The following is a 21,544-nucleotide window of genomic DNA, read 5'->3' on the forward strand; positions in this document are numbered from 1 at the left end:
ATCTGCCAAATTATTGCCCACTCACTTAACCCATCCATATCCCTTTACAGACTCTATACGTGCTCTTCACAAATTACTTTCCTATCTTTCTTTGTGTCATCAGCAAATTGAGCAACCGTACATTCGGTCCCGTTATCCAAGTCCTTGATATAAATTGTAAATAGTTGAGGCCCCAGCACTGAGTCCTATGGCATTCCACACGTTACATCTTGCCAACCTGAAAATGACCCATTTTTGCCTACTGTTTCCTGTTAGCTAACCAATCCTCTATTCATGCTAATATGTTACCCCTGCACCACAGTCCATTATTTTGTGTGGTAACCTTTGATGTGGCACCTTGTCAAATGTCTTTTGGAAATCTCAGTATGTCACATCCACAGGTTCCCTTTTATCCATGTTGCTTGTTACTTCCTCAAAGAATATGAATAGTCAAACATGATTTCTCTTTCATTAAACCATGTTGACTCTGCCTGATTGCATTGAGAGTTTCTAAGTGCTCCTTAATAAATTCCAGCAGTTTCTCTATGACAGATGTTAAGCTAACTGGCCTGTAGGTTTCCTACTTTTTGTCTCTTTCTTTCCCCCCACCGCCTCTGTGTCTCCTGCTGTCCCCCCCCACTGTCTTGAATAGAGGAGTCACATTTGCTGTTTTCCAATCTGATGGGACCTTTCCAGAATCTAGGAAATTTTGGAAAATTGAAATCAATGCACCTACCTATCTCAACAGCCAATTCTTTGAATGACCCTTGGAATGAAGTTCATCAGGATCTGGGGCTTTCAGTGGTAATTTTTTCAGTACTCTCTTCCCCGGTGATTGTAATTGTTTTAAGTTCCTCCCTCCAGTTCACCTCTTGATGCATGCTTATTTCTGAGATGTTACTTGCATCTGTCTTCACTGTAGAGGATACAAAATATCTGCTCAATTAATCTGCCATTTCCTTATTTTCCATTATTAATTCCCCAGACACACTCTGTAGAGGATCAACATTCACCTTACTGTTTTCCTTTTTAATTACCTGTAGAAACTCTTACAACTGTTTTTATATTTCTAGCTAACTTTCTCTTGTAAACTAATTTTTCCCTCATTATTCTTTAGTCATTCTCTATTGATTTTTATAATCTGTCTAATCTTTTGACCTGCCACTAATCTTCATACAATTGTATGCTTTTTCTTTTCAATTTGATACAATCTTTAACTTCTTTAGTTAACCATGGATGGTCCATTCTTCCCCTAGAGTCTGTCTTTCTCACTGGAATGTATTTTGGCTGAATGTTACGAGATAGCTTCTTAAATGCCTGCCACTGCATCTGTACTATTCCCTTGACCCAAATTCCCAATTCACTTTAGCCAGCTGTCTTCCTACCCTTATAGTTGCCCCTATTAAGTTCAAAACACCTGTCTTATACCCACTCTTGCTTGAAATTAATGTGAAATTCAATCATGTTTTGATCACTGCAACCCAGGGGTGCCTTTTCCAAGAGGTCATTAATTAATCCTGCCTCATTGCACATTACCAGATCCAAAATAGTCTGCTCCAGGCACATGCTGCTGTAAGAAATTGCCCCAAAAGCACTCTACGAACTCACCTTCCAGGCTACCTTTGCCAATCTGATTTGCCCAATCGATATATAGATTAAAATCACCCATGATTATCGCTGTTTCTTTCTCACAAGCCCCATTATTTCTTCCCGTATACTCTTACACTGTGTTACTGTTAGGGGTCCTATAAACTATTCCCACAAGTGACTTCCTACCTCTGCTGTTTATTATCTCTACCTAAACTGATTCTACATTTTGATATTTAGAACTAAGGTTATCTCTCACTATTGTACTAATGTCATCCTTAATTAACAGAGCTACCCTCCAACTTTTCATAGCTTCCAGTCCTTCTAAAATGTTATGTACTCTTGAATATTTAGATCCTAGCTTTTGTCATTTTGCAGCCATGTCTCTGTAATGGCTATCAGATCATTAATATTTATTTCTATTTGAGCTGTCAACTCATCTGTTTTGTTACAACTGCTACGTGCATTCAAATACAGAGCCTTTGACTTTGTCTTTTTACTATTTTTGCTATCTCTGGCCTTATCTGCTGGCGCACTCTTATGTTTGTATGCTCTGTCCCTTCCAGCCATGCTTTGATATCACTTCTGTTATTGCTACCTGCTCTCTTGCCTTGTCTTCTTTCTTAAATTGATCACACATTCCCACACTTGAACCCTTGCCCCCACTATTTAGTTTAAAGCCATCTCCACCTCCCTAGTTATACACTCATCAGAACACTGGTCCCAGCATAACTTTACTGATGCCAGTGCTCATGAATTGAAACCCATTTCTCCCACACCAATCTTTGAGCCATGCATCCAACTCCCTAATATTATTTACCCTTCCCCAATTTGCTTGTGACTCAGGTAATAATCCAGAGATTTACTTCTATAGTTCTGCTTTTTAATTTAGCCCCTAGCTGCTCATACTCCCTAAGCAGAACCACTTTCCTAGCCCTACTTATATCTTTGGTACCTACATGGACCAGGATCATTTGATCCTCCCCCTGCAAGTTTCTTTCCAGCCCAGAGCAGATGTCCTGATCTCTGGCACCGAGCAAGCAACACCACCTTCTGGACTCTCACTTTCGGCTGCAGAGAACTGTCTGTCTCTTTGATTATGCTACCCCCTACTACCACTACATTCCTATTTACTTCCCCCCTTGATTAGTCTCCTGTACTATGGTGCCATGGTCAGTTTGCACATTCACTCTGCAGTCCCCACTATCATCCATACAGGTTGCAAGCACCTTGAATCTGTTAGACAGTTGCAAAGCCTGAAGCTCCCCCGCTTCTACCTTCTGGGTCCCCATACCTGCCTCACTCGTAGCCCCTGACTACTGATGAAAGCAGGGATGTGACTGCCTCCTGGTATAAAGTTTCCAGGTAACTTTCCCCTTCCCTGATGTATCACAGTGTCTGCAGTTCAGTCTCCAGTTCAGTGACTGAGTCAAAGCTCCTCAAGTCACAGACACTTACTTCAGACATGTTTGCCCTGAATCATGCCAGCATCGAGGAGCTTCCACTTTCTGCAGTCACAACACGTCACAGCAGATCTGAACCAGAATGGGACCAGTGTATCCACGGAAAAGATAAATGTGGAGGTAGCATAAGTTTTAAACTAGCAAGATGAGGGGAGAGATTCACAAGAAATGAAACAAAACAGGATCGAAGAGCATAGAATAGACTAAAGTATGGGAGGACATAAATCGCCAAGAAAATGTTATAGAAGAGTGTAAAACGTTGTTTTCAAATAAAGGAAGAGTGCTACTGTTAAGAGTTATGCATACAGCATCTGCTGAAATGAGAACTGGAGGCAGTAATGTTTTGCGAGGAACCAGGTATAGAAGGGATTGTATGGCCAGAGAAAATCAGGATTGGGGATTAAACAATATAGGGTATGATGTATCTAGAAAAGTTAGAGGGGAAAAAAACGGGAGGTGGAGTTACAAATGGAATAATGACAGTAGAAAAAAGTGATGCTGCCATCATTTAAAACAAATCGAATCCATGTGGATAGAGACAAAAGATTAGGAAGGATCAATTGATCCTCTTACATAAATTAATAGGGATAGTCTGTAGACCATCTAGTACTGGAAGGGAAGTAGAGGAAGAAAAATGCAAACAATTTGGGGAAATGAGTTTTAAAAAAAAAAATTCAAAGATCCCAAAATTAATTAGACAGAAGAGATATGTAATTGGATAAGGAGTTCCTGCAGTGTGGCAAGTCCTCTTTTCTAATCCCAAATAGAAGAAGCCCAACCAGGGAGGATTTGCTTCTGGAACTAGTAATGGTAAATGAACCAGAGCTGATAAGAGAAGTCAAAGTAGCAATCTAGGCAATAGTGACCATAATATACTATGCTTTATGATGATGGAGAAGGATGTAAGTGTGACAAAGACCATGATACATTGGAGTAAAGCTTGATAAATAAAATGGGAAACAATATTGACAATCAGTGGTGTAGAACAGCAATGCAAAATGTTTAAAATGATCAGTTTCCAGGAAAAATATATTGCATTAAAAAGACAAGAATAAACTAAACCAAAAGCGACTTGAGAAAACTTTTTCCGCAACAAGTGGTTAGTATCTTGAATACGTTGCCTGAGAGAGTGTTGGAGGTAAATTCTATTGTGACTTCAAAAGGGAATTGGGTAAGCACCTGAAGATGAATTTCTTGTTACAGGGGAATAGCTGAATTGTTCTTGCAAACAGCTGTAGCAGATACGACTCCTTCTGTGCTACAACCATTATATTATTCTAAATATTGAGATACTATGGATGAATAAATTCACAAGGAAAAAATTGAGAGTAAGGAAAGAGATGTCCACTAAAGTACATGGATAGCAGGGAGAGCATGATGAGGGAGTACACAAAGACATTAGGAGAGAAGTCAAAAAAATAATTAGGAAGCTAAAGAGGAACTTTGAAATTGAATTATCAAGGAATATAAAATACTATAGTAAAATATTTTGCTGGCAAATAAAAATCATGATGGAAATAGAGCTACCAAAAGAGGAATGGAATAAAATCGTTGGCAGCAAAGCAAAATGGTGAAACATTAAATAATTACTTTGCTTCAGTCTTTACCTGGGCGATAGCTCGGGTGAACAGACATTAGAGGATGAGTGTAGAAATGATATAACTCCATATAAAATAGAGAATTATTAAACTAACCAACTCAAGATAAAACCCCTGGCCTTGGATGGATTACATCCATACGTTTTAAAAGGACCTAGAGGATGGAGCATTTACACATTTTTAATTAATTGGTTCGAGAAAGGTGCAACACCAGAGGACTGGCTAAAATACCTGCTCTTAAGCGAAATAGAATATATCCTGGAAACTCTACGCCAGTTAGCTTAAGATCAGTGGTCAGAAAATAATGGAATTCCTACTAAAGGAGAAAATAGAAAATATCTCTCAACCAAAAATGTAATACTAAGGAATTCAAAAGGGAAATTCTTGCTTGACTAATCACATTGATTTTCTCAAAGGGGGAACATAGTACTTAACAGCCTTCTGGTGTTAACATTGACTTCAACAACTTCAGACCTTAACTGCACTGATATTCCTCTCCTACAGCATATGTTAGTAATGGAGAATGGCTGTGCCTGAGCTACTGAGTTGCAGGAGGTGTGAGCTGATGTTTGGGATGGGGAATTTCTAACTGTATCAGACGAATGAGGGTGGTCCACACTTCTAACTTCTACAAGTATTCCTTCTGCCACAGCCTTAGGTCATAAAGCCTTCAACTCTTTGCCAGATTCTTTAGGTTTCCCTTCCTCTACTTCCATTTGTTGTAACTGTTCTGGGCACATCTTTGTTTTGCATTTTTCTCATGGTCATTGTTGCATCTATCATTTAATCATTTCTGGTCGTCCACCCAATCACAGACTTTTTGTTCATTGATCTGCCATCTTTTCCCTGGATTTGTACCTGTTAAAGGTTTTTCATCTGCATATCTTCCAGTTCTGTCTGAAGGTCATTGACTTGAAAAGTTATGTTTCTCTATCCACAGATGCTGCCTAACCTGAGTGTTTTTGGCATCTGAAGTTTTTTTTTACATTAATTGTGACTCCATCCTGATGATGCAAAATTATTGAAAGGGTTTCCCCTTATTGGAAGGACTGTCCAATACATTAGACACTTGCTACATGTGGCTAATTGCATTTCTAGATAATAAATAAAACATGAGCACACAGCACTTGTTGAATATGTAACCTCAGCATTCACATTTGCACAGCCTGTGCATATGTACTTCAAACTTTTTGTACTTTTGTTGGTAAAAATGGTAAGGCAAAAAAGCAATTATTTTTGATCACTGAATGTCCTTTTTGGGTTTTGGGATAGTAGTAATGTTGAGTGAAGTACTTTTACCTGTATGTAAGATGTTTTCTACTAAAATTAGTGCATATGACTAAAATGTTGCTGCTGTGGACACAACTGTGGCATGTCAGCTATTCCTATTGGACGGTACTGCCTTAAAATTCTGAATTCTATCTTTATTAGAGCCTGTGTGCTGATCTTTTGTTTACATCAGGCAGTGCTGTGTAAGCTAAAAACCCAAATGGTGTAGCATTACAAAGCATAAAAGGTGAAGCCAAACAAAAAACGATCTAGAATGTTGGGACTCCTGTAACCTTGGTTGCAATGTACTATATTTGAATTTTCAATTTTTAAAGAGTATTCATTGCCCTTAAATTCAAGTTTGTTAATAATACATTAATCATTTTTCTAGTATTGACCTAGAGGCTGTAGTATGCAATTTGAACAAAACTTAATTGTTTCAAAAGATTAATTTGTAATTGCTGGTTAAAACTATTGTATAAATTAACATTTCTTTATGAAATGTATAGGATTAAATGATGTAAGTTGATTAATCTGGGGCACTTATTTTGAATTATTTGCGATGGTTAGCAAGTGGATCGTGTGTGGCTCAGTTGGTAACACTCTTGTTTCTGAGTCACAAGATTCTGGTTTCAAGTCCCACTCAAGGAATTGAGTACGCAAGGCTGCACTGCTGGAGGTGGCTCTGTTTTTCCCCTCAGCTGGATGAAAAAAATCCTATGGCTTTATTTTGAAGAAGAGCATGGAGTTATCCCTAGTGCCCTGGCTAATATTTGCCCCTCAATCAACATAATTAAAAACAAATTATGTGCTTTTGTGGGAACTTGATGTGTGCAAACTGTTTTTCCTACATTACAACAGTGACTACCTTTCAGAAAGAACTTTGTTAGCTGTAAAGCACTTTGGTATGTCTGGCAGCCATGAAAAGCACTATATAAATGCAAGTCTTTTTAACATGTTGTCCAGCCAGCTATCAAATTCACTGATTGAAAGAATTATACCAATCTGTCAACGTTCAGTTCTGATTAGCCTATTCAATTTTCCTTTGACAGAAATCAAAACTGAAATGTACTATGAGCTTCAGCTTCCCAGGCCGAAAAGCCTTATGATGACGAACTTGGGAAGAAAATAGCAATTGGAAGCTGGTATTAATCCTGTGTAGCCAGTGACGACAAACAATCAATAAGCTAATAGTTTCATAGCAGAAATTGGTGAATAAATCAGCCAATGATCTATATAGTCTTCAGATCAATGCAACTTTCGGTCTCTGTTGGTTGAAGCTGTGAGTCAGTCCTGTGACCTATCCTAATTTAAAATTTCTGCTTGTTCCACTTTAAATCAGTATTTTTGTTGAAGTAGAGCTTCTTGTTGCTCAAGGATGTAACTGGTTTTCTACCTCAGTTTATTTGTTCAAGCCCCCAATGTAATAAATGGCACCTGTAAATAATGTTCTCGCTCAGCTACGTGATCACACGGTAGCCTGGAATGTACCATGCAGACCTTGTTCTGAGAGAAATAACACAGTACTGCACAAAAAAATTTAAACTGAAAAAAATGGGCTGTAGACAGAAACTAATTTTTATTCAGATGTAGGGTGTCTACAGAGGGGCTTAGATTTAAGTGAGTGGGCAAAAATTTGACAGATGGAATATAATGTGGGAAAATGTTAACTTGTCCACTTCGGCAGGAAGAATACATAAACAGTATATTATTTGAATGGGGAGAGACTACAGAACTCTATGGTACAGAGGAATCTGGTGCGAGGATGTTTCCCCTTGTGGGAGAGTTTAGAACTAGGGGGGACAGTTTAAAGATTAGGGGTCTCCCATTTAAGATTAAGGAGAATTTTTTTTCGAGCGTTGTTAGTCTGTGGAATCCTCTTCCCAGACAACATTGAAGGCAGAGTCATCGAATATGTTTAAAGCTGAATGAGTTAGATTTTTGATTGGCAAGGGAATCAAGGGGTATGGGGGCAAACAGGACAGTGGAGTTGAGGCCACAAGCAGATTAGCCATGATCTTATCGAATGATGGAACAGCCTAGAGGCCGAATGGCCCCCTCCTGCTAATTCTTGTGTAAGAGTAACATTGCCTGTGTGTGAATAAGTATCTAGTTAGGAATACAGGTTGAATGATGGAGAAGGAATTGCACTGCGCAACCCTGGTTCCTGAGTTGAAAGAATCAAGAAAATGTTGATGCCAAGGAAGGCAATTGAACATAGATAAATGTATACAATAATGGTCAGATATTATGGCATCTTAACTTCTTGCATTCTTGATTTAAATTGGACTTTTTCTTTCAGCTTTTATCACTTTGCTGAATGGAGAACAAGCACAGGATGCCATTCACAAATTTCATAAGTCCACTTTCCAGGGAAGAGAGATATCTGTTCAGCTACAACCTACTGATACCTTGCTTTGCATTACTCAGCTACCGTTGTCCTACACTCAACAACAGTTTGAAGAACTGGTCCGCCTTTATGGGAACTTGGAGAGGTGTTTCCTTGTTTATAATGAGACTACTGGTCATTCAAAGGGTTATGGTTTTGTGGAATACATGAAGAAGGACTCTGCTGCTCGAGCTAAATCTGAACTTATGGGTAAACAGCTGGGGCCTTTCATACTGTATGTGCAGTGGACAGATGTTGATCATCTCTCAGCTGATTTCCTTCATTCAAAGTGCCTTTGCATTGATAAAATTCCCCATGATTATAAAGATGCAGAGGAACTGACGCAACTCTTCTCTCAGAAGTTTAAGCCACTTTTCTGTCAGGTATGTGGAGCAGTGAGGGAATATGTCCAGGCTGTTTTTGTTCATTAGCATGTACCGTTCACTGTAATTTCAATAGTTGTAATATTTTTTGAGATGGATATGCAGCATTATAAATCATAATACGAATTGAATAACATTATTTTGCAGCATCGAAAAACCATGGAACTTTTTTCCTGCAATCTAAAGGCTCAGTGCCATTTATTTTATAAAAGCAAAATATTGCGGATGCTGGAAATCTGAAACAAAACCAAAAATAGCTGGAAAAACTCAGCAGGCCTGACAGCATCCGCAGAGAGGAACACAGTTAATGTTTTGAGTCCATATGACTCTTCATCAGAACCATTTATTTTATACTGCTTTAGCTTCTCATTTTCTTACCTACTGTTTTAAACTTTGGAGTTTTGTACAATGGGCCATGGCCTTTTTATCTAAGTTACATGATTTTCAAAAAAAATTTGCCATGGAATTTTGATCAAAAATATTAAGTAATCTTGTATAAACTGTCTTCAATTGATATTAATTTGTATAATATTCTTATGGAGGAGCTGACCTGACTGAGTGAGTTGGCTTCTTGTTAACAGGAATAGCGAGGAACAGGATTCAGCCATTGGAATGCGTTTCTTCCATAGGTCATGCTCTATATCCTACACTTTTCCTTGCGAGAAAGTTGCTGCATCAGTATTTTCACTCACTAAAGGCCATCGAATGTTACTGATTTTGCATGTGTAGCTTAATCTTGACCCAGTGTCCTCATCTGTCATTGCCCATTCTGTTTTTGATTTTTTGTTTTCTCTCATGCTAAATTTACTAAACATTGCTGTTGCATTAGATTATTGCCCCTTGGTTTTGAAAGCGAGTACCCACAGTAAATAAAAGGCTATATATAAAATTGGGAAACTGTTGAAAAGAATTCCTGGGTTGAATTCATTAGTTCTAAAATATATCAGATCATACCAGTAACTTTATCATTTGAAGTGCTGTATTTAAAATTTCTACAGCAGTCTTCGATCAAAACTCTTGACTGGAATTCTATAATGTACTTTGAATTAGAACAAATTAAGAAACATTTATTGGTTTTTCACAATGCTATCCTTTTGATGCTTTCTTGGCTGCCTTCCTTTCACACCTGCACTCCATGCAGCTGTCCTGCAATACGGGAGAATGGAGAAGTGACAGTTTTAGTTATGAACACTTAGTAATCCAGAATAATATGGTATGATGTAGCTGAACATTTCACCCACCTCTTCTGACAGTACTAATGTCACGGAATCACAGAATTGTTACAGTGCATAAGGAGGCACCGACTCTGAATGAGCAATTCACTTAGTGCCATACTTAGTGCCTTCTCCCCTTAACCCTGTAAATGCTTCCTTTTCAGAGAACAGTCTAATTTCCTTTTGAATGCTTTGATTGAATCTGTCTCCACCCCACTCTCGGGCAGTGCATCTCAGATCATAACCACTTGCCGCGTGAAAGTATTTTTCTCATCGATTTTGTTTCTTTTGATAATTATTTCAAATCTGTGTCCTCTCGTTCTTAACCTTTTCACAAGTGGGAATAGTTTCTCCCTACTTATTCTGTCCAGACCCCTCATAATTTGAATACCTCTATGAAATTTCCTCTCCTCCTTCTCTTCAAGGAAAACAGTCCTAACTTCTCTGATCTGTCTACATAACAGCCCTTCATCCCTGGACCCATTTTCGTGAATCTTTTCTGCACTCTCTCCAATACTTTGACATCCTTCCTGATGTGCAGTGTCCAGTACTGAATCTAATACTCCAGCTGAGGCAGAACCAGTGTCTTTTACAAGTTCAACATAACCTTACTCTTATATTCTATGCTCCTGTTAATAAAGCCTGGGATACTGTATGCTTTATTAACTGCACACTCCACCTGTCTATTTGTGCACATATACACCCAGGCCCCTCTGCTTGTATGCTCACTTTAGAGTTGTACGTTTTTTATATTGCCTCTCCATGTTCTTCCTACCAAAATGAATAACTTCATGTTTCTTTACATTGAACTTTATCTGCCGTCTTTCCACCAACTTGTCTATGTTCTTTTGAAGTTCTTCACTGTCCTATTCACACTTTGGTATGCTTCCAAATTTTGCATCATCTGCAGATTTTGAAATTTTGCCCTGTACATCAAGGTCTTGGTCATTAATATATATCAGGAAGAGCAAGGGCTCCAGCACTGACCCCTGAGGAACTTCATTACAAACCTTCCTCCAGCCTGAAAAGCATCCATTAACTACTACTTTGTTTCCTGTCACTCAGCCAATTTTGTATCCATGTTGCAACTCCATGAGCTATAACTTTGCTCATAAGTCTATTATGCAGCACTGTATCAAATGCCTTTTGGAACTCCATGTACACTATGTCAACAACATTGCCCTCATCAACCCTCTCTGTTGCTACATCAAAAAATTCCAGCAAGTTAGTTAAATTATATTTTTCCCTGGAGAAATCCATGGTGGCTTTCCTTACTTAACCCACATTTATCCATATTGCTAGTAATTTTGCCCTAAATTATTGTTTGTTTAAGTTTCCCCGCCACAAAAGTTAACTAATTGGCTTGTAGTAGCTGGGCTCATTTTTACACCCTTTTTGAACAAGGGTGTAATGTTTGCAATTCTTCAGACCCCAGGCACCACCTGAGTCTAAGGTAGATTGAAAAATTATGATCAGTATCTCTGCAATTTTTACTTGGGCCTCCCTCAATATCCTTGGGTGCATCACATCTGGTCCTGGTACCTTATCAACTGAGTACAAACAGCCTGTCCAATACCACCACTGTATCAATTTTGAACACTCTTAGTGTCTAAATTACTTCCTCTTTCACCATGTCCTGGGTAACATCATCTTCCTTGGTAAACACAGATGCAAAGTAATCATTTATTGTAAATCCCCACTTTGGGCTCCATAAGACCATAAGACATAGGAGCAGAAATTAGGCCATTCGGCCCATCGAGTCTGCTCCGCCAGTCAATCATAGCTGATAAGTTTCTCAACCCCATTCTCTTGCCTTCTCCCTGTAACCTTTGATCCCCTTACCAATCAAGAACCTATATATCTCGGTCTTAAATACACTCAATGACCTGGCCTCCAGCCTCCTGTGGCAATGAATTCCATAGATTCACCACTCTCTGGCTAAAGAAGTTTCTCCTCATCTCTGTTCTAAAAGGTCTTCCCTTTACTCTGAGGCTGTGCCCTCGGGTCCTAGTCTCTCCTACTAATGGAAACATCTTCCCCACGTCTACTCTATCCAGGCCTTTCAGTATTCTGCAAGTTTCAATCAGATCCCCCCTCACCCTTCTAAACTCCTTCGAGTATAGACCCAGAGTCCTCAAATGTTCCTCATATGTTAAGCCTTTCATTCCTGGGATCGTTCTCGTGAACCTCCTCTGGACCCTCTCCAGGGCCAGCACATCCTTCCTGAGATACGGGGCCCAAAATTGCTCACGATATTCTAAATGTGGTCTGACCAGAGCCTTAAAAAGCCTCAGCAGCACATCCCTGCTTTTATATTCTAGTCCTCTTGAAATAAGTGCCAACATTGCATTTGCCTTCCTAACTACCGACTCAACCTGCAAGTTAACCTTAAGAGAATCCTAGACTAGGACTCCCAAGTCCCTTTGCACTCCAGATTTCTGAATTCTCTCCCCATTTAGAAAATAGTCTATGCCTCTATTCTTCTTAACAAAGTGCATGACCTCACACTTCCCCATGTTGTATTCCATCTGCCACTTCTTTGCCCATTCTCCTAACCTGTCCAAATCCTTCTGCAGCCTCCCCACCTCCTCAATACTACCTGTCCCTCCACCTATCTTTGTATCATCTGCAAACTTAGCCAGGATGCCCTCAGTTCCTTCATCTAGATCATTAACGTATAAAGTGGAAAGTTGTCCTGACACTGACCCCTGCGGAACTCCACTAGTCACTGCCTGCCATCCTGAGAAGGACCCCTTTATCCCCACTCTCTGCCTCCTGCCAGACAGCCAATCTTCTATCCATGCTAGTACCTTGCCTCTAACACCATGGGCTGTTATCTTACTGAGCAGCCTCCTGTGCGGCATCTTGTCAAAGGCCTTCTGGAAGTCCAAGTAGATAACATCCATTGGCTCTCCTTTGTCTAACCTACTTCTCAAAGAATTCTAACAGATTTGTCAGGCATGACCTCCCCTTGATGAAACCATGCTGACTTTGCCCTATTTTACCATGCACTTCCAAGTATTCTGAAATTTCATCCTTAATAATGGACTCTAAAATCTTACCAATGACCGAGGTCAGGCTAATCGGCCTGTAATTTCCCATCTTTTGTCTCACTTCCTTCTTAAACGGGGGGGTTACATCAGCGATTTTCCAGTCCTCTGGGACTCTCCCTGACTCCAGTGATTCCTGAAAGATCACCACTCACACCTCCACTGTCTCTTCAGCTCTCTCCTTCAGAACTCTGCGGTGTAATCCATCTTGTCCAGGTGATTTATCCACCTTCAGACCTTTGTTTTCCTAGCACCTCTCCTTGGTAATGGCCACCATACTTACCTCTGCCCCCCCCCAACTCTCTTGAGTTCAGTTGGCCCCCCTACTCATTTTACCACCCTTTTACTACTTATATGCCTATTGAAGACTTTGGGATTCCCTTTTATGTTGGCTGCCAGTTTCTTTTCATACTCTCCCTTTGCTTCGCTTATTTGCATTTTTATCTCTCCTCTGAACCTTCTAAATTCAGTCTAGTATTTTCTACCTGTCATAAGCACACTTTTTCTTCTTTATCTTAATTTCTCTCTTATCATCCAGGGAGCTCTGGCTTTGTTTTCTCTACCGTTCCGTTTTGAGAGAATATATCCTGACTGTGCCTGAACTATCCCTTCTTTGTTCCACAATCGTTTCTCCTGCTGAACTTTGACTCCCAATTTATTCAGTCCAGATGCACTATTACCCCATTAAAGTTGACTTTCCCCCCATTAACTATTCTTACTCTGGATTGTTCTTTTTCCTCTTCGCATAGCCAGCATAAACCTTATGATATTATGATCACTGTCCTCCAATACCTTCATATTGACACTAGATCTATTTGGCCCACCTAATTCATAAGAACCAGGAATAGCAATACCGCCTTTCTTGTTGGACTGGAAACATATAGCTGTAGAAAATCTTCCCGAACACTCCCTTGGAACTCTTGCTGCTCTCTCTCTCTCTCTCCTCCTCCTCCCCCCCCCCCCACCCCCACCCAACGGCCTTCCCAGTCTATGTTCAGGTAATTAAAACCACTCTAATTTTTGCACCCCTCTATAATTTCCTTGAAAATTTGTTCCTCTGCATCCTTCCCACTAGTTGTTGACCTATAGCCTACACTAGCAATGTAATTGCACCATTTTTGTTCCATAGCTCTGCCAAATAGATCCCAGGAATGAAAGGCTTAACATATGAGGAACATTTGAGGACTCTGGGTCTATACTCGAAGGAGTTTAGAAGGGTGAGGGGGGATCTGATTGACCCCTCTGAGACATCTGCAATGCTCTCCTTAATACCGCCACCACACTCCCTATTTTCTTCCTTTCCTATCTTTTCTGAATACCTTGTACCTAGGAATATTTAACACCGTTCTGACCTCCTTTGAACCAGGTCTCAGTTATAACCAAAACATCATATTTTTACATGGCAATCTGTGTCTGCAGCTCACCAATCTTATTTACCACAATCTGTGCATTCACAAGCATGCACTGTAATTCTAATTTAGATTTTATTTCTTTATCCATTACTCTAACCTCACCTATTAACTTGCCATTCACTATTCTATTGCTATCTATCTCTTCCAGTATTCTGTGGACCTTGGTATTCCTCAATAATATCTCCTATTTTTAATTCATTCTTGGGATGCGGGTGTCACTGGCTAGACCAGCACTTATTACTCATCTGTAATTGCCCATCCGTAATTGCTCTTTGAGACGGTGGTGGTGAGCTCCCTTCTTGAACCTGATTCCCACGCCATGCCAAGTTTGTTTAAATCCTTTCCAATAGCCCTGGCTCTACTTAGGTGCAACCTGCCAGGCTTATACATGTTTCATCTCCCCCAGAGCTGATCTCAATGTCCCAAGAATTTAAAGCCCTCCCTCCTGTAGCATCATTCCAGCCACGCATTTCTATACTCACTCGTGAGTATTACTTGGTCCTCCTTGCTAATTTCCTACCTTGGTCCCTAAATTCTGTTTGCAGGATCACAACCCTCATTCTACCTGTCGTTTGCACCAATGTGGACCACGACTGCTGGTTGTTGACCCTTCCTCCTAAGGGTGCTCTGCAGTTGTTCAGTTACCTTTCTTGACCTGGCCCCAGGGAGGCAACACACCATCTTGGATTCACGCCTGAGACCACAGAGATATATAGCTATTCCCCTAAATATCAAATCACTGATCACTCTTGCTCTTCCAGTTTTCCTAGTACCCCCTGTATAGCTGAGCCACCTATGGTGCCATTGACTTAGCTCTGACTGCTATCTCCAGATGTACCATCATTCTCATCAATACTTGGAACTGAATACTGATTGGAGAGTGGGATGCACTCAAGGGACTCCTGCATGACTTGCCTGTTCCTTTTTGACTGTCTGGTGGTCACTCATTCTCTCTCTCCCTCATTCTTAAGCTGTGGGGTGTTCATCTCTATAACCATGCTATCCACAAAGTCCTTAACCTCACGGATGCACTCCAGTGACGTCTGCTGCTGCTCGAGTTCCAAAACTCCAAGGTCAAGCTACTGCAACTTGATGACACTTCCAGCACAAATGGTTATCCATGACAGGGAGAGTGTCCTGGAGTTCCCACATAGCACAGAATGTGCGCTTTTGAGGTTGGAGCAGCCCTGCCATTCCTCCATTTATTAATTAATTTCAATTCTGGTAAAAAATTTTACCAATACTATTAAACCTTACCACTGTTAGTAAACCTTACTAATACTCAAAAACTCTTAATACACCTTTATTTATGGTAATAAACCTTAAGAATAAAAGATAAGGCTCACCAGCTACTCATTTTGTACTTGATATTAATAGTTAATATTTTTAACATTTGTTGTACTCCCAGTTGTTTAGACTCGGTCCCTGAGTAGCAGTACCATTTGTGGCAGTTGTTTCCCACCATCTTGCTGTAGTGGCAATTCTTCATATGTGATGAAACAATAAATATCCACAAGCTATATAACTTTGGAACAGTGCAGTGCTGTCTAGTTTGATTTTGCTTGATATCTACACATGTTTTTCAATATGGATCAATAGATGACAATCTGGAACACTGGGTTGTATATTTTCCCTTCCCTTAAACAGGAGGTGGTGACTCCGACAGAGACTGGGAATTGAATTGGCTAGCTTCCTCGTCTGTGCGACTCAGTACCATGTTGGATTTACCAGCTGAGCCTTTGAGACCTATTTTAAATGTACTATTTGGCTTGAACCCTCCTTGTTTTCTGAAGCCCTGCCAGCTGGTGCGTTTTGCGCAGTTGTAATTCCAGGAGGGGTTGCATTTTTAAAGACTTATTGTCTATTTTAATTAGCTTTTAAAATGCTTTCATAGCAAACAGTTTTGGCTTGTATTGTAAGGGAATTGAGTGTAAAAGGGGAATGTTGCTGCAGCTGGACAGGGCCGAAGTTCGACCGTGTCTGAAGTACTGATTACAGTTTTGGTCTCCTTAACTTAAGGCTATAGTTGCATTCGAAGCAGTGCAGAGAACGTTCGCTCAACTGATTTCTGGGATGAAGGGGTTATTTTATGAGGAAAAGTTGAGCAGGTTGTGCCTATACCCATTAGAGTTTAGAAGACTGAGATCTTATTGAAACATATAAGGTCCTGAGGGACTTGACAAGGTGGATGCTGAGAAGATGTTTACTCTTCTGGGGGATTCTAGAGCTAGGGGACACAGTTTAAAAATTAAGGGTCTCCCATTTAGGACAGAGATGAGGAGAAATTTCTGAGAATCGTTAGTCTGTGTAATTCCCTTCCCCAGAGATGGTGTCATTGAATATATTCAAGGCTGAGTTACAGATTTTTGATCAACAAGGGAGTCGAGGGTTGTGGGGGAAGGATAAAAAAGTGGAGTTGAGGCCACAATCAGATCAGCCATAACTTTATCGAATGGCACAGCAGGCTTGATGGGCCGAATGGCCTCCCCCTCCTAATTCTTGTGTTTCAGTTTCAGTTTCCTGGCATTGTTTTTCTTTAATTACCCTGTATGTATTTGGAGTTCTCTTCTGTGACCTTTCCCAAACAATACGTTTTGATAATTGCACCATCAATGATTTTGAAGTTTTAAGACTTATCAATCCCTCTTTTCCTACAGCTGTCCACAACACTACTCCCACCCTCTGCCCAGCCTCACCATAGCCTCTGGGTAGGATAATAAAACTTGGTTTGGAAAGCGAGGAAATGAAATGAGCCCATTCAGAAAATATTCCATCTATCCACTGAATATTGAAGAGGGAACAATGCTGCTTAATTTTTTTTTATAATGCACTTATTTTTTTGTTTTTTGTTTATCTGTCAGCTTGCCCAGGCCTCAGGTAGCCATCCTTCTTTTGCAGTGGTGGAGTATGAGACTGCAGATCAAACTGAATTAGTACAGCGATCAACTGATGGAATATTTATTGGGGGTAGCCAAGCCCGCGTTTCGTTTTGTGCACCAGGGCCTCCGGGCCGCAGTACACTGGCAGCACTTATTGCTGCTCAGAGGTTGGTAAGTCAAGTTTTAAAATCTTTTTTGGATTAAGGAACTGTACTGGTAAATTATAGAACTGGAAGAATTTTGACACTCATTCTGTTCTTCAGTAACGTTCAGTAATTTTCTGTAGGAAACCGAGAAGTCTTATTTTGTTTCAAGTGTATAATCGGGAGAATTAAAGTTGTAAGCCTGGGGTTTTTTAATGATTCCAGGATTGTTTGGATGCAATAATGTTGATATTAGCTTATATTTTCAAAAGAACACATGTTAACGTGGTTAAAGCAATAGCACTTAAATAATTTGAACGATCTGTCAATTCTTCCTACTCCTCCCCACTTCCCACCCTGCCCCATAGAGCTGCCTGAGTGAGGTTCAGACAACCCTGTGGTACTTCACCTAAGTAGCTATTCTTGAAGTCTGAGCCTTTTTGGCAAGTGTTGTCAGGCCATTAAAGCACTGTGGTACCATAGCCAAGCCCAGGGCACTCTTCTCTATTCAAAGTATTATAACATTGTTACATAAATGCTGGATACTGTAGTCACATTCCTGACTTTTAAGAATGATTTCATGGGATGATTTATCTTTTATCAAAATGCATTCATTATTATTCCTATTCAAATAATCCTAACGGATAAATTACAAGTGAATTACTTTGGGAAGTGCCTGCAAATTTGTTACTTAAATATGCTAAGAGAGAAACTATCCTTATGTAAATTAGTGTGGTGCACTTGCTTTAGTAATGGGTATAAAGCTCTCATTTAAAATTTCTCTTGTCCTAAGTTGCTAAACAGCAGGAAGGGCCTTCTTCCTGAACCCAACCCGTTGCAGATTATAAACAGCCTGGGTAACCCTGCTGCCTTGCCATTGCTACTGAGGCCTTACTTCCATGGGCATGCTAGCAAAAAAAGTGAGTATTTTTTTTTTTGAAAGGTAATTTCTCTGTCCTTGTGACTCATTTCAACTCTTTATACATTTTGAGAAGTGGATCCTATTATGATCTGTAGCCTCACCTGACTCTTTGTACATCTCATGTCTAAGCAGTTTTTTTTAAACTTAGTATTAGGTCTTAAATTTCTTTCTAGAGACAAGAACACACAAGTAAATATTTTATTTTCATGAGTTTCATGTGTTCATCTACTTTTGAATTCTTCTCATGGAATTTGATCTCTCCCAACTTGACCAATGAAAGCTCATAGCAAAGAATAATGAAATTCAGCCCATTTCTTTGTGCTGACCTTGGTTGGAGTAATCCAAAACTAATCTCTCTTCCTCTCCGCAGCATTGGATTTTATTCTACTTAAAATATTTATTTAACAGATGCACCTGTATCTGCCTTAATCAACCCAAGTATGCTATGCTTCATTTAAAAACTGCATATTTTCTTCTGAAAGCACATGCCCCAGACAACTTAACACTCCTCCAGCATTTAATCCGAGTGTCAACCTGAATTAGTGTTCAGATCAATAATGGGTTATAAATTCAGCCGTCCGACATAAAGGAGAAAATGTTACCAACAGGGCCAAACTCGCACTTGGTTTAGGTGTTTTAATTTTAAACAAGTGTAGGATTAAATTTAATTGGTAGAGTTGTTAAATTTGGATGTGGTCTTCCTTGGTTGAGGAGGAGATGGGAAGAGGTAAAGAATTTCTTCTGATTGCTTTCCTCCTAGCATCAGATAAATAAAGGATCAGACGTGGGTGTGTTGCCAAACATGCTAGAATAGCTTAGTGATATTCACCGTACAGGCTCAAGTGAAAAATGGCTTGTTGGGCTGGGTATGTGGAGAGATGCTAATATCTGTAAATCTCAATTGTAAGTTTCCAAATTAAATGACATAAAACAATGTATTTTCTATTTTAGAAGTTTGTAATTTGGAATGAGTGCTTTGCCTCTTTTTGGATGATTAGATTGAGAACTATATATGTATGTAAATAATTTCTTCAGATTAACTTCTAATCTGGTTTGATCTCTTCAGATGTTTTAGGAAATACTAGCAACCTGCCTGTTTTGCCGAACCCTGTACTGACTGCAGCCTTGCTTCAGATAAATCAAACACAGGTAACTTCAAGTAGAAACCACACTTTCAGAAATGTATTCCAATGTATAAAAGCATATTGTTGGGCAGTGCATGCAAGTTCTGATTCTAGTTGAATTGTTGTCCATCAGCTACAGTGGAATTGCATTTGCCCCCATCTTCTGCCCTAGATGGAGAATAGAAACTGGCAGGCAGTGGAACCTCCAATTTTTTGGCCCAGTACATATGGCACAATAATAACTTTGGTACTACGTGAGGTTCATATGACATTTCATTTCTGTATAACCTTATGGAGATTTTAAGAATCCTGTCCAACATACCATGAATTATTTTGAAATGTGATTGGTACTCTGTGCAATTCCTTACATGTGCCCAAATAAAACCCTATAAACAGATTAATTAATCTTAATACTATCTTGCAAATAGCAAAATAATCTGCAAAATGAAACATTCTCTTCTGCAAAACTTTGTTTTGCAAAAATTTTGGTGGTTCTTGATCTGTGTCTGTCCTTATGTAATATTCTCCTGCCAATTGCTATTCTTAACTGGAAAGGTAAATTTCCATCTTGTCTTGGTAGTTCATGAAAGCCCAAGAGGCTACTTTTTCTTTGAAGAGCTCATCTATTGTCTATTCCAAAAGAAAACTGGATTGGGCTTTTTTCAAACAGCTGATTTCTTGCCTGAATGGAGACTCGCTTGGACCTCCTTGTAGACTGCTCTAGTGATGCCATCGAGCGAGAGGAGATATGTGCCTAAGAGCAGATCAATTGACTGTATTGATATTTGACGAGCATGAGCGTGGAACTGCAATAATCTGGGGAAATGTGCATCTGGTTTGGTGTATCGTGGTGTTTTCTTTTAAAAACACGGACTTTTGAAGTTGAAAGTACATTTTTACCTATAGTGGAAAATTTTGCTGTCCTTCCTCCATTGGTTTGTGCTCTCCCACCTGATTCAGCCCAACACCCCCCCCCTCACACGCGCACACACACACACACACACACACACACACACACAGCCCCCCCAGCCATTCCTTTGTCTGCCAAGAGGCCTTTATTTAGTTGCATGCTCAGTGAATATCAGCGTGCCAGATGGTCTGGTGTGAGGATAGAATCATGCCTTGTTCTGACCCTATCTTATCCAGCTAACCATGCAACTAGAGCTCAGAGGGCTCTTTAGTGAATGATTGGGACTGAAGAGCCCTGAATTTTGCTCCTTCAGCTTGGTGACATTGAAGATAGTTGTTTCCTGCACTTCTCAATGCTTGGCTGAGAACAAAGTATTTTATTAATGGATTTTATTAATCTTAAAACTTGATAAAATTTAGATAAATTAGTTTTCTGTAAGGTTGATCTGTATCTTGTGATTAGCTTCATTTTAACTGATTAATTTGTTATATTAGAACGCTGTGTTGGGAAATGGACTGTTTCAGAATCTACTACGAATGCAGGTAGCACAACAACAGCTGCTCCTGAACAAGGAGAATCCAGCAATGAACAACGTGAGTTATAGTTCAGACTGTAGCTGATGTAATCTCAAATCCCCAAAACTGGATTTATACTGTGAAGTTTTTGTCCTCAATGCTGCTTTGTTCTTACCTTCAGGAGGTAATAGGTGAATGTTATCAACCTGTGCATTGGTATGGTTACACAAGTCCTACAGTTACATCCAGTGGCCTTTGTGTAAACCTTGATAGTGTTAGCAGGGTTATCAGCTGGGGAAGGAAGGAGGGAAACAATTGAATTAGCCCTTACTGCCCCTGTTTACAGTGTCCGCATGTTAGGGAGTTGCTGGGTAATGATCATGAGTTTACCTTGCTTTTGAGATGCATAGTAATGTTTGTAAACATTGCAACAATTTTGCAAGCTCTTGTTTTTATCCCCTAGATGGAGAATTCTGTGTTCTGTCTGATGTAACTATCTTGTGATTCCTGTAAGCCTATTGGGAAATTTGAATAAATTAGTTATCTTAATTTCTTTGTTCATTTTAAGTGTTAAATTAGCATTTTAAAAAGTTTTTTATACTTTATTGCAAACTTCAGTCAAGAGCATGTTTGTTTCCTTTGAGATTTGATTAAACCTTACCATTGTTATTTCAGCTTTTATAGATCATGATAATAAGGCCTAATTC

At 39.6% G+C, this 21,544-nt stretch overlaps 1 protein-coding gene across 2 annotated transcripts in view; it reads left to right on the forward strand.

Annotated features, from left to right (window-relative positions):
* raver2 (ribonucleoprotein, PTB-binding 2) overlaps positions 1–21,544 on the forward strand; it is an 85,684-nt gene that overhangs the window by 18,464 nt on the left and 45,676 nt on the right. For both annotated transcript variants that reach the window (XM_041207602.1, XM_041207601.1), the window contains exons 3-7: positions 8,199–8,668; positions 17,206–17,394; positions 18,160–18,286; positions 19,355–19,437; positions 20,817–20,915. In XM_041207602.1, coding sequence (XP_041063536.1) covers positions 8,199–8,668; positions 17,206–17,394; positions 18,160–18,286; positions 19,355–19,437; positions 20,817–20,915 — 968 coding nt within the window. The remainder of the gene's footprint in view (positions 1–8,198; positions 8,669–17,205; positions 17,395–18,159; positions 18,287–19,354; positions 19,438–20,816; positions 20,916–21,544) is intronic.

This window comes from Carcharodon carcharias, chromosome 16 (assembly GCF_017639515.1).
Source record: "Carcharodon carcharias isolate sCarCar2 chromosome 16, sCarCar2.pri, whole genome shotgun sequence".
Classification (NCBI taxonomy): domain Eukaryota; kingdom Metazoa; phylum Chordata; class Chondrichthyes; order Lamniformes; family Lamnidae; genus Carcharodon; species Carcharodon carcharias.